This window comes from Polypterus senegalus, chromosome 9 (genome assembly GCF_016835505.1).
Source record: "Polypterus senegalus isolate Bchr_013 chromosome 9, ASM1683550v1, whole genome shotgun sequence".
NCBI lineage: Eukaryota > Metazoa > Chordata > Cladistia > Polypteriformes > Polypteridae > Polypterus > Polypterus senegalus.
The window spans coordinates 72,813,094-72,830,940 of NC_053162.1; the positions used below are offsets into that span (position 1 = coordinate 72,813,094).

The window sequence follows — 17,847 nt, forward strand, 5'->3', positions numbered from 1 at the left end:
TCTTAGGACAAAACTGTTTCTGAACCACGAGGTCCCTACAGGAAAGGCTCTGAAGCGTTTGCTGAATGGGAGTAGTTCAAGTAGACTCTGCACATGGCTGAGGCAGCATGTGCTAGATGCTGTATTCCAATAATCTTCTTTCCGATCGGCTGCTGTAGAGCTGTGATTCCACACTCTGATACAGTGGGTTAAAATACTCTGAGTGGTGCACCGAGATTAACACTGCTAAAGCAGCTATTGTATTTGGAATAGTTTGGCCATTCCGAGGAGAGAATGTGTGTGGCTTTACGTCAAGTTTAGTTTTTATACATCGCACTGTGAGCGTGAAAACGGGCGTACGCAACATTTTTGTCCGTATGCACCGTTTATACATGAGGCCCCAGGTCTGGTTTTACTCTTGTTAGCTAAGAACAATGCCTTCAGAATCTAGTCTTTCTCAAATTAGATCATGAATTATTTTTTTTGTTATATTAAAAACTCAAACTAAAGCATATCTGAATAACAGTTATTATGCCTGCAGACTGATACAATTAAATTAAGTATTTAGATGTATTTTGAAACACAGTATAATAAACATAAAAATCAGAAAATGACTTCATTGAGAAGTATTTAAGCCTTTTGTTTTAATAACCTAAACTGGAAAAGGGCATTCGGTTATCTTAAGAGATCACACTAAATTAGTTACCAAAGTACACGTGTTTAACTATATGATTTCAAAATGATTATCACTTACTTTATGAGGTCTCACAACTAAAACAGCAGATCAGAGCAGTTTTGCTGTCCTGAAGACTAAGGAGCTGTCTAAAGGATTGAAGATTGAAAAATGCTAGAGAATGTTGTAAAAATGTGGACAAGGCTCTGGACTGTCATAAAGGTAATATGAAGTCCACTTGTACCAAAATTAAAATAAAAATGAGGCAATGCCAAAATTAGAGTTGCAGAGGTCTTTGGCTGAAATGGAGGAAACTGTACAGACATGCTTCACAGATTTGGCCTCTTTGTGACAGTGGCTGAAAGTAAACCACTTCTGAGACAGACCAAGATTAGATCAATCCTTTTGTTTGATAGAAGGCAAGTGACAAAATCTGAAACCTTTTGAGAAAATACTGTGGTCTGATAAGACTTAAGTTTAGCTTATCAGTCTGAAAGCAAAGTGTTGTTTTCAGCTCAAACCAATTAAAGCCCAACATTGAGGTAATAAATCCCAACTGTGTGGCAACATCATGTTTGGGGTTCATTTTCAGTGGTAGAAACTTAAAACGTTTGTGGTTATCAAGGCAACATTGATGGAGCCAAATACATGCAAATCCTTGAAGAGAACCTGTTTCATTCAGCTACAGATCTGTGTTTAGGAAGTAGATTCATTTTATAGCAAGACAATGACCCAAATCACACAGAGCAAAATTCTATGGAATGTCTTGAAAAAGCAGCCCGTAATTGAGAATGGCTCAGCCAGAGTTGAAAACAACTGAAAATATCTGAAAGTCAATCTGAAAGTTGCTGTCCACTGATGCTCTACGTCTAATTTGCAGTAAACATTCCTTGAATTTTTTGTACTAGTGGAGGGAGATTTTTTTTTCTATATGAATAAATTTGGTACTAAAACAGAAACAAAATGTAAACAAATCCAAAGGGGTGAATACTTTCTGTAGTGGGAATGTAATCACCACAACAATGTTGCCTGGTCTGACAAGTCTGTTTCTTTTGTGTCATGCCAATGGTGAATCTATAGAACCATTTTGGCAGTGGTACAGGCTGTTAATCGTATGTAATTATGCCAGAAAGCAAATACAGTATTTAAGCCTCTTAATACCAACTGAGCATAATTTAAATGCCATAGTCTCCCTTTACTGCCACAGTCTACAATTTGTCAAATCAATACTTCCAGGAGAATCATTTATCATGTCACAAAACATGCCTCATTTCAAGCTGGTTCCCTAAACATGGCAGTGATTTCAGTTTACTCCAGTGGTCTACGCAGTCTGCAGATCTCAATCTAATAGAGCATCTTGGAGATCATATACAATGGCAAGCTGGCAGCACCAACGTGGGGCTAAAATCTGCAAGAACTACATGATACTATTAACCCATCTTAGGCCAAAGTCATTAAGGAATATTTCCAGCATCTTGTCGAATCTATAAAGCACTCAGGAGGTACTGATAAAAATAGAGTTCTATCCCATACTAGGTTATTTATCTTTGTATACTAAGTAGTAAGTCTGTCTTTTCAGGAGCACTTTAACCTTTCTCTTAGCTAGGAATGTTTTATCACCTTCTTCTTTTAAAAGTAGAGATAGAAAAAATTTTAAAGAAATAGTATTGATGCTAACTTCTTTTGCAGACAGAATTAGTTCTTCATTACTGAAAATAACTATAAAAATGCACAGTCATTTTTTTAACCAAATTTGACACTTAGTTGCAACAACATATTTTTGCTTTCTCTGTATACATACATACAGTAAAATGCACAGTGAAAAAGGAGTTTCATGGTTTAACTGATAGAATAGCATCTTCAGAACAAAAGTAGCACAATCACTTAAAGGCCCTTACTTTATTAGCACTCCAGTCAAGGTACTAATCTATGTTCTTCCACCCTAGGGACCTGTGTGGGTAGATGTTCTGTGATCCCCTTCATTCTATGAAAGTAGTTTGATTCAAAGTATAAATTGTTCATATTTATAGTCAGCTGTACATAGTACAACAACAGCACTGAAATTGCCACTTGCATGTCTCCTTCAAACAAGTGACATAAGTAGCACCAACATCAGACAACAAATGTAACTCCACATATTAAACACTAAGTGATATATACATGAAACACTTATGAAGTTGTCAGTACAAGTGGCTGTTGAGTAGCTTTAGGGGCTATAGAACAAACTGTCCCTGAAATCAGCAGTGCAAATGCTAATTGTCTTGAACTGCTTGTCAGAAAAAAGAAAAATGGCTGTGCTCAAAGGCTGCGGTCCTAAATAATACCATTTTCCTTTTTTAGGCAGCATGTATTACAAATGTCATGAACAAAAGGCACCTTTTTACCAGTACCATTTTATGGTGACTTCAACATCCTCTTGTACTGCTTAGCTACTCTACACTAATCTACAACTAAACTAATAAAATACACTTGTTAAGGCTTCAGAAGACATGTCTGCAAAACTCTCTTTACACATAAATGGATATTGGAGGACAAACATATACCAGCTGGTGTCAACTCTTTTTGAAAGAACTCTAGGCACTACCAATAATTGCTGTTTGATTAATTAGTAATGTAGACACAGCAAAAAAGTCTTGTTTGTGGAAGTTAAATATTCTCTTCCTATAGTTTTGAATGCCACATGAGTTCTTCTACAACTGTTCAAATTTGCCTTTTACATAACTATACCCAAATCATCCCATGCTGTAAAATGAGATGAAACCAAGCTTGGTTACAGTATTCCATTGAGAACAGGGATAGGCACCTCTGCACTGTGCATAGTAGCAAATTGGATTGAAAAAAGAAAGGTCACAGCCTGGGCTTGTGAGCTAATATGAGCAGGGCTCAAGAAAATTCTGCACTTTCAAATGAATAGTTTAGCTAAACAACTATACTGGCCAACAGTAAACCTAGTGCTTGAATGAGAACTTACATTATTTGCTTGAATATTAACTTTGAAGTGAATAAATATTTTTGGGAAAAACACTAAATAAAGACAGAATCATTCTATAAGCTGTTTGCTTACTGTTTCAGAATACTGTATGTAATGTACAAGACAGTCGCTTGTTTCTGTCTAGTGATCACATTACACATTTCCAACAAGAGGCATGTTGTGCCTACTGATATCCTTATGACAGAAAACATGCTATGCTTGCCAAGAATGTTTACTAGGTCTAATAAGGGGACTGTCCTCACAGTCTACTGCTACTCAGTCACCACCAAATGGTACTTTCAATGGTGTTTAGGCCAAACTGTGTAACTGTAGATAACACAGTACTAAAGTGAAGCATTGCTGTGTTTTCATGGTTTCACTGCAGTATGTCTGCAATGCTTTTAACATTGGTATAATGAACATACCAGTTCTACTGGTTCCGTTAATTTTTTGCACAACAAGTACATTTTACATGTTTTATACAGTAACAAATAGGAACATTTTGCCTGAAATGGCATGCAAATATTATAAAATTGTTCAAGGCAGCTGGAGAATCAGTCCATTCTACCTCCCAGCATTGAAAGTCAACAGTTAGTCGGTTTTGATGGACAAACAGAACTGTCCTACAGCCTTAATACAGACAAAATACTGAGTATCAATTATATTAAAATTATATAGGCTTTATCGCTTAATCCAATTATGAAGGTGCATTTTTTTGATTGACTATTGTAAATACAGACAGAAGTTAAAAAAAAGCATTTAATTCTCATTTAATCTTTCATAACTAAATGTAATATACAGTAAAATAAATTACAACTCACATTTAATCAGTAGCATGCATACAATGTTATATTTATTACAAGACAGACATCATTAGTCTAGATAGACCTCTGAATAGCTGTAGATGCATCAGTCATCAATGTGGCCAAACACATTTCCAGGGTTCCGATTTGGGAGGTGTCAGACATTTTCCTAATGCCTCACATCCTGGAGGGGCCCAGTTCTGCAACAACAAAGTCAAAGGACTTCCATTATCTTACATTTCCATGCATACAACTCTATGAAGAGGCTAGTCATTTCATAATATGATTATTAGTAAATTATATTTACTGTGTGAACATAATATTGATTTGGCTTAAAGCAAAGAGTCTGGTCTAGTATAAGAAAGCAACATTTGTATCTGGTATTTGCTCATTTGTTGTCCTTTAGTTATTTATTTTGTTATTTTTATTTACTTTTGATTTACTGATTAAATAAACAATTTCTTTCAGCCAATAAATCAACTTAATTTTATTATGGGTCATAATGACTGAGGAAATAATGAATGCAAACATATTTCTAGAATTTCAGTTTTGGCTAGTTGACTAGTTAAGGGTCACAGGGTGTGTAATTGGCGGTGACAAAATTAGTGACCTTGAGATTTAGGGACTACTTCAAGTAGTACTAGGGTGTAGTACTGTGTTAGCCATTATGAATGTAGTGAGAAGTCAAACATGTATTTTATATTTCATATACCACTTATAGCCAAAAAAGACAATATTCAATAATTAGTTCTAAAAGTTTTGGAATCAATAAAATGACAACGGTGCCCAAATTTATGCACCTGCCTGATTTTGTTTTAACAATTATTGCACACTTTCTGTAAATCCAATAAACTTCATTTCACTTCTCAAATATCACTGTGTGTGTCTCCTATATGATATATTTAACTGACATTTTTTATCGTAACAACCAACGATTTATACAGGAAAATAATGACTATTAACAAGGTTAGCCAAACTTTTGCATCCCACTGTATATATATATATATATATATATATATATATATATATATATATATATATATAGTATATATATATATATATATACAGACAGTATATATATATATATATATATATATATATATATATATATAGTTAGTATTACACTGTATAGTTTTTGGATTTTACAGTTTTTCATTTTCAGAGGTTGTCTGCTTTCTTATTTAATATGAATCTTCTTTGCCACAACAGAATATAGAAACACTGCAAATAATTACAGTCCTATAGCTCTAATCACTATTATAAAAGTAAAACATATGTAAAGCTGCTAGAAAATGTTTTACCGAGCATTCAAGGCATTCCAGGGACACATACTGATGTTCATGGTTTTACAATGACTATCCACTTGAGGGCAGTGACTCTACATAGAATTTTAACCTACCTTACTTTCAATAAACTTGCAAAATCCTTCAAAATTCATTTGAAATCTGCAGGTCAAGCACTAAGATCTGATTTATGGTGTGTCATTTCTAACGCAGTATTTAAAACTTTTCATTACTAGAACAGACAAGTTTTAATACTTCATTTCTGACAAAGCACAGTATTTGCTTTTCCAATAATTTAACAGCAAAAACAAAATCAGATAATGTTCTTGTCCATCAAAGTGTATAAAGCAAATGGCTAAAATAATTGACAGAAACCATTTAATCTGAATCATGAGAAACATATAAAAACTGAAAACAACTCCACTCAACTGTGCATAATGACAGCGACAATTGGACATTAGTCTTTGAGAACAAAACTGACAGCAGCGCATGACTAAAGACTTGAGCCTTTCTGTTAGGTAAATATCTCTAATCTGTAACTCTAACCTTTTGTGTCCAGATTTAAAACGATGAGTTTAGGACAAAAGCAATAAAGGGAGGCTCATCCATCCCTTACAATGTTGTTATTTTACATCCTTAAGGCGTCTGTCATTCCTGAACAATGCCTAGCCAGCCGAAAGTGTTCACTGAAGTACAAGCAGCATGACAGTTTAAAAAAGCTTATTTTTCTTTCTTTCAAATATTTTGCCTATTCAGTATGATCAACATTCATCTGGGAAATTGTACAAAAATATCTCAAAACAACCATAATCCACCTTACATTTCCATGTACAGCTGCATTACTATGAAAGAGTCTGCCAGACTTCAGATATGAAACGTAATTGCTTACTTACCATCACTGCTCTATCACACATGTTGAGTTGAGGCAGTCCTGGTATAAGGTATTTCCTATGCTGCTCCACCACTGAGGAGATGCGAACAAGCTCTTTCTGGTATTCTGATGTTAGGACACTAAAACAGTAAATATTAACACTGTTAGACCACTTGAAGAAATGACGTGAAGAGGACATTTAAGATGTTTTATGGGTAAAAAATGCAATTTATAATTGAGTTATCTATTGGCTGTCATACTGTTATCAATTAAATGTTGTGTTAAATTGTTAATTCAATCTTTAACCAAAATAATTAAACACAGAAAAAGAATTCTCAAAGCCACAACTATGCAATGTTATGTAATATTATCCTAAGTTGTCCTTTCATTTTACCAAAGGTGGATGTTCAGGGAAAGCAAAAGCAACATCTCCCAACATAGAGATACCACATTTACCTAATAGACGGCTGAATTTTTTTACTATCCATAATAAGCTTTCAAACACTATGGCAGTGGCAACCTCTTTACCTTATTAATTAAGACAGTGCAGATAAGGAACAATTATCATATACAATTATAATAATGATTTCATTTTTGATTAATTTTCTAGCTATCTCATCTTTTCATGATCAGTAGCATATTTCATACAGTGAAAAATAGCACAATTGGTCCTTAATTCAAATTAAGGGGAAAGTTAACAGTTTGTGTGCAAGCAAAGGTATACTGTAATAACTCTGCAAAGCCCACATGTTGTATGTAAGCAGGATTACTGTAATATTTTACTTTTTGTCCATACATGACTAAAGTTATTGTTAATACTTGTATAAGAAAAAAAAATTATCAGACAGCTCAAACAATGCAGGTGGAAAACGAAGTAGGAACCTTTTAAATTAGCACCACAGCAGATGTGGCCAGGCTTGTCTCTGAACTCTCTATTAAAAATGCTAGCGTGCACCTCTGAGAGTTATTAGATTTCTCAGGCAAAATGCTGAGCCTCGGCTGTGTGCTTGGCTCGAACACTACCCCCTCCCTCCTCAGTAGGTCCTGTAGGGTTAACGGGCATAGTTTAGTTGAAGGAGCTGTTGATTTCAGATTGGAAGGGGGGGTGTGTAGTCGATCAGCACTTAGATAGAGAAATCACACCAGTGCAATTACAGTGAATAATGGGAATGCAGGAGCACCTGTGTCTGCCTGCATTCCCGCCCCCCTTTCCTTGGTTCAGAGCTCTGATTGGTCTCTAGGGAGAGGTGGGAGGGTGTATGTGTGTGTGTGTGTGAGGCGAAGTGTCAATTAGTGTAATAACCTGGGGCCCTGTCCACCTCACACCTCCTGGTAAGTACTGAATAAACTCTTTTCTCTGGGGAGCCATTCCGCTTACACTTCACAATAGCACCTGCTAACTGTTCCTATACATCCATTTACTCTTCTAGCATACTGCTTTTCACATGTTTTTTCTGAACATTTATACTTTAACAGTTTCTTTGCCAGCTTTTGCAGAGAATTGTTTTAGCAAAATATCCAGCATAAGCATATTGTCACACTGGTTTTCTTTATGAAATAAATACAGATATTAGGCTGTGGCATTTAGAAAAATTGAGATTCATAAAAACATTCACTGTACAGTTGTCTTGACAAAAGTAACAATTAGTACCTCTAAAATTTAAAAAAAACTAAATATTTAAAGAACTTTGCTTTGCACCATGAGAACCCACAAATTAAAATATAAGCCTTAGGGTCTATATATTACATTTATTTGTGCTTTCATAAGTATTGACTCTGAGTGTTCCATAGAACAGAATGAAACTTGGTACTGTTTAACTGTTTAAAATATAGCTATTAAGTAACAGCTGCAGCTGAACAATTTAAAGTCTAAAGTGTGTAACGTCTACAGTTTTAGAGCTCTCCGTATGTTTTCATCCACCTTACTCATTCTGTTGTCTGAATTCACTCTTCTATGATCACAAGGAATACGGAAATGGTCAGCTGTGGATCACAATACATGAAAACCTAAGCAAAATATACTATGACTTACTATCAAATGAATTCTGCAGTTTATATGTTGTCTGACTTAAATACTTGTGCAATCCCATTTACATAAAATCAATTTGAAAATTTCATTTCATAAAAATAATTACCCCTCAGAATATACTTTAGAATGAATTTTAAAAACATTCAGATTCAAGTCAAAAGCTGATAATAAAAGGGCAGCTGGTCTTGTCAAATCATATGGCATATTGTTTTATTCATTCACTTTGCAAACCAGTCCTGTAAGCATGAACCAAACCTGCATAGTGTGCCAATCTATTACATCTCCTATACATTCACATTTAATTACCAAATTTTAACTGTTAGGTCCATTTTTAGCTTATAATAGAATGTTTAAAATTGGCACAAGGTAGGAAGCAGCTCTGGGGAGAACACACACATAAAAACTAAAGCCAGGGAAATTTATAGAGGTTACGTTATCTGATATTATGTACAGTATCTTGTCACACATGCCTGCCACCTGAAGTAAGTAATACCACACCGAGATGAAAGGGGGAGCTGCTGCTAAAAGACTTGCATCCTTCTTCCCTCATAGCCAGGAGAAACTTCCCCTTGAGGGCACTGAACTGAAAGAAGCTCCACCCCTTCTGGTTGGCAGCATATTATAGCGGAATGGCCACACTGGATGGCGTCTCATTTTGATGTGGACCTGGCTCTCACATTGATTTATGCCTGTTTTCCTTTCAGGCCATTTTAACAAGAGGACTATTTGTCTCTGTAAAAGTCAACACAGTGAAGTACTAAATTTAGGTATTTTCTGCATTAAAAGGGGTGTGTTGCCCAGTTGGCACCCTAAGCATCTTTTTGTCTTGCAAACATCATTTCACTCTGCTACAATCTGGGTAGATGAAAGAGAGGGCAAAGTACGTACAGTACAAAATATGTAAATAGAAATGTAAATGATTACAGTATGCAAGTTTTCAAGGCAGCTCAGGCTCCTTTTTCAGGCAACATCGGGCCCAGAGCTTCTTCAAAGGCTTGCATATTGTAATCTTTTTAGTTAGCCAATAGAAGGTGTCATTTTGCTTGATTGTTCAATGCTATATCGAGAATATGATACTTCCATTCCTTCTTCAAAAAGACATCAGTTATCCCTGTTAAAAAGAAGAAAGTTGACTTTCTCAGTGTGATTACATGCTTCAGAAGACTGGGACATACTAAACTTAACATGCCTGACTTTTTGCTTATTATCATAACTTGTGCACAGAGGATGCCATATTTCAATTCATTCCATCCCGGTATACACTGATAACAAATGTTAAAGCAGAGTACTGTTTATAGACTATACTGTACCTTACCATTTAACACTGTTGTCTCATTAAAACTGGTTTCCAATCTTGGGAATCCCAACCAACACTTGGGATTGAGTGACACCCTGTGCAACTGGATTTTGATACTCCTCAATTGTATACCCAAGTATATGTGGACTGGCAGCATCACTACTGTATTCCTTGTTCATGATTATGTGACCAGACAGTTACAACTCTATCATTAAAATTCATGACGCCATCATTGTATGCCTGATTAGGATCGACACTCTAAATTTCTTGGAATCATCATCACTGATGATTAGGGTAGATACAGCTCATCTCAGATATTGTCAAGAAGGTTGCCTTTACTTCTTCAGATGTTATATATTTAAAATGAACAATGACATGAAGGCAATACATAGCTCTTTAGTGCAGCATGTTAGTGTCACTTTTGTTTTTGTAGTGCACTTCAACATTTGATAAATGATGGAGTTAATAAACAGTACCATCCTCATAATCTGCAAGAAAAATCTTTTATGTTGCAACAATAAGAATGTACTCCGTCCAAGATGTTCTTTTTATTATAACCCAACAGAACCTAACACAACTACCACCAGAAATATTTTTCTGGCTATCATTGAAGCTGGTACATAAAGAATCACACTGGTGCCACTGACTTGGTCACAAAATTGGTACAAAACTTGGTCTGTTACTCTTTCTGATATTGAAGATAACTTAGGAATACTCACATAAATCTAATCTTCCTTATTGGCTGAGAGACACAATGACATGAACACATGCAGGAAAGCAGGGATCAGAGGCATTGTAAGCTTATCAGGTTACACAACCACTAAACTGACACGAAAGAAACAGCACAGAATCTGCACATGTGCTCCAGCGCTAGTTTTGATCAATGTAAGACTGGGATGCCTCTGCCACTAGGTAAAGTTTGGGCTTCCATGACTAGCTCTCCTAAAATTGTGAATGCAGGGTACTAGTTGAATCATTTTTTGGATTTGGGTAAAAATGCTTTAAAACAGCACACATAAAGAAGGGTGTACATTGTCTCTCCTTATCTCAAGGATAGCCTATTTTCACTAACAAAAGCTAAATGTTTAACTGGGGTAGACTTGTAATATCCACTGTAAATACCAATATAAAAGTCTGAATATATCATTATCATATACCATCTGCCTATACTGTAATGTTATATTCAAAAATGTGTCCAAGAAGATGTGAGAGAATAAATACAGAGTCACTCACCTTGGCTTACATTCAGTGTTATCAGTGTTAAAGATTAACTTGATTACTGATTAATACTTGTTATACACTGATGACAAAATGTAATGGTCAGATATGCATATCTAAATGATGGATAGAGTAAATACACATTTGTGTTATATGTATCCACATTTAAAATATTGTACACCAATGTGTGTTCAGGCAAGTGTCTTTCTATGAAACTATGGGCTAAAATAAAAGACATGCAGCCTCATCATGAAGACATAGTGGTTTCATCTCAAAGGTAAGCTCAATGATTCATATTCCTGTTACTACACAGACACACTTCACAAATAAGCAGGACCCTGCTGAAGAGACAATCAATTTCGGAGAGAGAAAGAGAGAGAGAGAGATGGAGCAGTAAAGAGGGTGTTAAAGGGCAGAGGTATTTGAGTGCTTCAGTGATTCAGTAAAGGCTATTGATTTTGGGTTAAATATCTTGTATGTAGCAGATGAGGTCCTGCTGTTTAGGACAGGCCGTATCAGCCATGGGCAAAAAATACCTGAAGGCACACAGTACTAAGGCAAACAAGAATATTACTAAATAAATAAATAAAACAGTGTTTCAGTTGACTGAAACAATACAATTTACTGTTAACAGAGTGGTGGGGGTGGCTAAGTGGGAATTTCTCCACAGCTTCCTTTTGTCTGAATGAAACAGGGCTTTATCCACAAGGACCAATTAAGCTTGTATTTTCTTGAACAGAGCTTCTGGGTTCTGCACCTTTGCATTCACTACAGAGTACAAAAGCATATACTGCCAAAAGCACATTTCTTAGTTACTACAGTCATAAGTGCAAGTTACACAATGCACTCAGGCTATGCAAAGGAGTTTAAATCAATCTAAAAATATCCATCACATCACACAATACAGCTGGAAAGGTTAACTCACTTTAAATCATGTTGTATTTCTTCTCTATGTTCATTTCAAAGCTCAGAAAAAAAACCCATGATTTTAATTCCCTTTAAGGCTTCTCATTCAGCTCAAACTACTTGTGTATTTTGGAGAGCAATGCAAGAGTTTCTTGTTAAATTACTTTGACGTAACATTTTCCTTATATGCAGTGAGCATAGGCAATTGATTCGGTGTAGCTTTGCCATTATTTCAATAAACTGCACAACTTCAAATTTAATTATTTTATGTCTTGAAAATTACTTCCTGAGGTGTTATGGCAATCTCCTTAAAATTCACTTTTTCTATTTTTCTTTTTTGCCTTCATAGCCTGTTTTCCTTTCTAATTCCTAGACCAGTTGTGAGCTAATGAAAATATTAAGTCAAACCTTGTCCTACATATATTTTCTATAGCTAGGGCTTCTAGATCTGTTGTTAGCCTCACGCTGTTGTGGAGATTGAAGGTCTAGCCATGGCCAACAGTGACAGACCACACTCAATGAGAAGACACACATTGTTTTTAATGGTTCTACCTCCACCAGCCCTTTTCATTCAGTCTACACTAAATTTACCACTACTAACTTCTCTCTCCAGTTACCCTTTTTGCCTTCCTTTCTCCATGAACAAAGCACAGTAGTACAATATACATATTGCAATATATTTCTCTATTATAAAAAGAAATCCTGGAAAGCAAAAGCAAGGCAACGATACATGATCTTCTCGGAAGTTCTCGGTAGACATTTAAAAGACCCGCAAGACAAAATAGACTTTCCACGGAGCATCTCACGGGGACCGTAAACATGAGACTTGGTTCCAAGAGTTTGCCCCAAGGCCGTCTTGTGGGGACGTGCAACATGAGATTCTTGAAAGACACACCCTACTTACAAAAGATATATTATAAGAGCACACCCATCAAAAAACAGTCACTCGCAGTAAAAGCACATACTGCACACAGATCATGTGCTCTCAACACATATAAAGCGTATAAGGACAATATGGAGAATAGAGACCAAAAGGCGTTGGAGAGAAAAAAAGGCAGATAAGAGATTATGAAAGCAGTGGAATTCAAAAGGCTCAAACAAACGATGGCGCAATACACATGCAGAGAAACGTACAGAATATGAAAGTAGTAAAATTAGAAAGTATTGTAGCGTCTCAGCCAGGTTGAGGCCTTTTTGGTTTTAAGTGGCTGTTCGGTCAAATTGAGGGAGGGCGGAGTACAGCACGGAAGACTGATAGCGGGGTATTGATTGATGCAGTAAGGGGAGGAAGAGACGTGGGGGATGAGGGATTGGAGAGGGTGCTAGAAAGTTGTGTTTGGGGTTACGAAGTCAGCGATTGTTCAAGTAAAATTTTTGTGACGTTTTATCATGTCAGTTGGTACAGTATCAAAGAAAAGATAGAAAAGATTGCATTACCAAAAAACAAAAGGTGATTAATCATCAGGACCAGGTGTAATTGAAAAAAGAGCAGGACAAGTCGAGGTCAAAAATAAAAGGCAAAGAGTAGACAACAAAGACATTTCGCATTCGCATCATTCAATGCACAAAATGTGGATTTACACAATAATAGACCATACGCTATGAGAATCTGTGGTCCCGGAACAGTTAAAGCAACGACAAGTTGGATTTCAAAGAATACACAATTCAGTCAGGTGTATATTTATGATCATGGAGAAACGATGCAAATTTTAACAGGCAAAAAGAAAGGTAATGTATATATTCCAAGAATATCATTACACATCAAAGGAGATTGTGATATGCCATTCGTATTAAAATGTTTACAGTTTAGCATGAGAATAGCTTTTGCTATGACAATCAATAAATCACAGGGACAAACATTAGAAAAAGTCGGATTATTTATTAGAGAAACAGAAACAATATTCACTCACGGGCAGTTATACGTTGTGTTGTCACAATGTGTCTCCAAAAAATATTGTTTTTAATGAAGCTTTTAGTAAAAGTGCAAATAATGAAATTGAAACAATTCCAAAGAAAAAAAATTAAAATTGTATATCCAATTAACCAAACACAGGGGTTGGTGAGCGAAGCGAGCAGGGGGCGAAGCCCCCTAGTGCCTTTTAAAAGTCAGGATCAAAAAACAGTTAAACTGATAAAAGCTCAATACAGTGAATGTCTCAAATTATTATGAGTAACCATTAGATCCATGACCAACATTGCTCTTTAAGTGTCAGCATGGAACTTAAAGTAAATCACTTTTACCATTCTATAAAACACATACTGTATCCATATATAATGCACAAGCAAACACAATGAGAAAACAGAAAATGTAACACCTAAATGCATGTGCTTTATTATGCAGTCATGTAAAACACATCTGAAGTTGCATGCTTGCACACTAGGTCTGGTCCCACCTTATGCTCAATGCTGCTGAGATAGGGATCAGTTCCCTATGACCGTGAACTGCATAAGTGGGTTAGAAGATGTGTAGGTAGTTGGACTTTGAAATCATTCTGTCTGAACTGTGAATCAAAGCACAACCTACTTAACATGATATGCCTGAGGTGACTGTTTTGAAAATCCCTAAAATATACAGCCTTTTCAAAAAAATCTTAATAAACTCTAGGACTAATTGAGGAAATTGATTTACACTTATCTGACATAGTACAAAGGAAACTAGATCAGTATCGACACCATAGATTTATTACATTTTTAAAAATATACCCTTAAGGGATCACAAAGTTCAAATAAAACCTTTTAATATTCAGCAAATACAAAGAGAAAGCCAAAACCTATACAGAAATGTACTGCATACAAAACTGTGAACAATAAAAAGGATTCAAAAATTCCCTTAAGAAGAAATGAAAAAAAAAATTACTGAGTTTGTTAGTATTATGAACAACATATAAACTTACCTACAAAAAATTAACACATGCCTGATCTGTCTCTTATTGTTTAACTGCTGTCTTCTGGTAGGTTTTTGTGGCAATGAATATAAGTAGATGAACTAAGTTCTCTAAATTAGTTAAACTATAAAGAACTAAAGAAGTTATCTTTAGTTTTAAACCTGGAGAAAACATTTTATTATTAGGGGCAACAAGGTCTGTTAGAGCAAATATGTGGTATGTGGTACAAATAAAGAATTTAAAATGAATAACATAACCATTGAGAATAAGCCTGATATCACCATCTTTTTTAAATCTTAACCATGATTATTGTAAGGTATATATGATTAACAAAAGATTTTTATTGGTTCTTTTTCTTTTTTTGGAAGAATTTTGGTTCAAACATTAAATACTGTAAAATAAAGTCAAACAGTTGTTCATCAATCTGTTTCCATCACTCTTACCTAAGTGGGTACTTCTCTCCTGGATCCTGACCCAGGTGAAACAAGAGTGGTTGCATAGAGTGTTCTTCCTGAGTGTGAGTGGTCACTCCAGTGACATTTTGACCTGGACAAAAATCAATACCCTGAAGAGAACAAATAAAAATTGGCATTATGAATCTGATGGTAATTTTCAATAAAAATAAAGCTGTAGCTCGACCTGTGCAACTGCTATAACTGACATGTTAACAGCAACACTACTGTAAAATAAAAATAGTCATAAATTATTAACTGTTATTTTTCAATGTAGTAAAATTCAATTAAATGTGTGTAACTCTGTGAGCAAACATCTTGTTAGAAGCACTACGGTACATAAGAATATATTTAATTGAACTGGATATCAGTTATGCCATGGAGGACAGATGGGCAAAACATCGATCTCCATCCTGACCGAGAGGCCATAATAGAAGGATTTCAGGAGCGAAGACAAAACCCAGCTAGAATGCCTTGCAATATTCATCCTGGCTGGAATCAAGGAATAATGGATGGACTGGGAGAAGGTGGAAACCAGAAGCAGTTACCACCCCCACACGGAAGGTGACAGTGTTCCTCTACAATAGGCTGATCCCAGTTAGGTCCTATTGTAATGCTCATATTTGTGTGTGGTAAGGCCTTATTCTGTAGCTTTGAGAGACCTCATGACCAAATGAGAAGTACAGTAGACAGGAAAAGATGACAAAGATGACAAAGAACTTAAACCTACTCACCTTTTCTGAAGTAACCACATCTATGTCAGTACCCGAATGACCCCCTTTAATTTTCCTAAGGTTCAAATTCAGCTACCTTGTTTTGATGACCCTGGGGATTACTGGCATTGCACCATTCAGTAAAAAGTTTAACTTTTTCCCATAGGTTGTCTCATTGTTATTGGCAATTAGAATACATACTGTTGTTCCATACACAAAGTTTATGGTTTGATTTTATGTTACTGTTGTGGATTTCTTTTAAATAAATGTTCCAAACTTACTCTTCAAAGGGTTTAGTATGTATATATGAATTTACTTATTTTAAGTCAATAGATCTATAGATAGCAGCAACTGAACTTTCAGTTCTACTTTAGCCACTCTGACTTCTCCTATGCTTACTGTATATAGGCATAGATAAAAAAGACTACTAAAGAGTAATAAACCATTCTATAGACCGTGCAAAGTTAGAAACATAAAGTACAGAATTTATCATATGATCCAAGGTATGCCATGTTTAAGATGAAGTTGTACAGACAGCATGCATGGGCTGGGATAGGTTTCAGTTCATTACCAGTCAGGGTGAGAAAAAAACAGGAAGAAAGGAAGGGTGTTCCTTGCCAAAAAAAGGATAAACTAGATGGCAGCATCCCTGGATTAGGATTACACACGGACACCTGCAAGGCATGCTGGGATCTGTAGCCCTGTTGGGTTCCATGGGAGCTGCTGCCAGGTTTGGCAAATTTCTACTTTCATGGACTTACATTTGACCCATAAGTGCTTCCAGTGGGCTATCACTGAGAACTGGAAGTGTCCCTGGGTCATAGATAAAAGAAGCTGCTCAACCTCATCCAGGTGAGTTGGAGTTGTATGTGGTGAATGGACAAAGCTTGCCTGGGAGGAGTGGAGAAGAAAGAAAGAAAGAAAGAAAGAAAGAAAGAAAGAAAGAAAGAAAGAAAGAAAGAAAGAAAGAAAGAAAGAAAGAAAGAAAGTCCTTCCACAATGTCATTGTTGCATGGCTGCGGTTGTTGCACACAGATCTTTAGTAGTAAGTGCAAAAAAATTTAAAAGTGCATGCATGTGCCATCTAGTGGCTGTGGTTGAGCATGAGCAGAGCGGACTGCTTCACACACACACACACAGACAGTTCTTTTGTTTATATATAAATAGTACATAGAAATATTTATAAAAGAAAAAATATATAAAGAATAATTTGTTTCACAGTCATGTGTGTTCACACAATTACAGTATTTACATAGTGTTCAAAGAATGACTTCTTGATGTATATTCTTCAAGCCTGACAGTTTAAGCTCTAAAAATCAGGCTGTCTTAGATCTAGTTACACAAAACAGCATTAAACTTATTGCTAAGTAACTAACTGGGCTATGTTTGTGATTGAATTGATTATAGACCGTAGTATGTGATCTTTAAAAAATGTATATAATCCATGCAAACATGTACAGTAATTAAAAATATGAAAACTATACTTTTTGGGTAGGAGAACAGCAATCTATATGGTATAAATAATTTGTGAATAGAATAGCAAACAAAACTCAAATGGGACATATTTATTTTCAGCAGGTCAAAAATGCACTCCCTGAATGAAACTGTTCTTACAAAGCACTCCAACAAAATCTCTCATATTTATGTATGTGTAGTATGCAGTTAACTCCGAAAATTGATTACAAGTGCATGCAGAGAATCTATAACTGATTATTTTCCCATATATTAGTATGTGTATATTCCTGTATACTGATATATTTTTCTGTT

The 17,847-nt window shown here is 35.6% G+C and overlaps 1 protein-coding gene and 1 long non-coding RNA gene across 2 annotated transcripts in view; one reads left to right on the plus strand and one right to left on the minus strand.

The window, feature by feature from the left end:
• LOC120535429 overlaps window positions 1-17,847 on the plus strand; it is a 120,211-nt gene that overhangs the window by 44,160 nt on the left and 58,204 nt on the right. The gene's annotated exons all lie outside the window — the stretch shown is intronic.
• galns (galactosamine (N-acetyl)-6-sulfatase) overlaps window positions 4,369-17,847 on the minus strand; it is a 69,851-nt gene continuing 56,372 nt past the window's right edge. Inside the window, exons 12-14 of the mRNA XM_039763268.1 lie at window positions 15,359-15,480; window positions 6,603-6,720; window positions 4,369-4,626 (exon numbers count right to left, since the gene is read on the minus strand). Coding sequence (XP_039619202.1) covers window positions 4,540-4,626; window positions 6,603-6,720; window positions 15,359-15,480 — 327 coding nt within the window. The 3' untranslated portion in view covers window positions 4,369-4,539. The remainder of the gene's footprint in view (window positions 4,627-6,602; window positions 6,721-15,358; window positions 15,481-17,847) is intronic.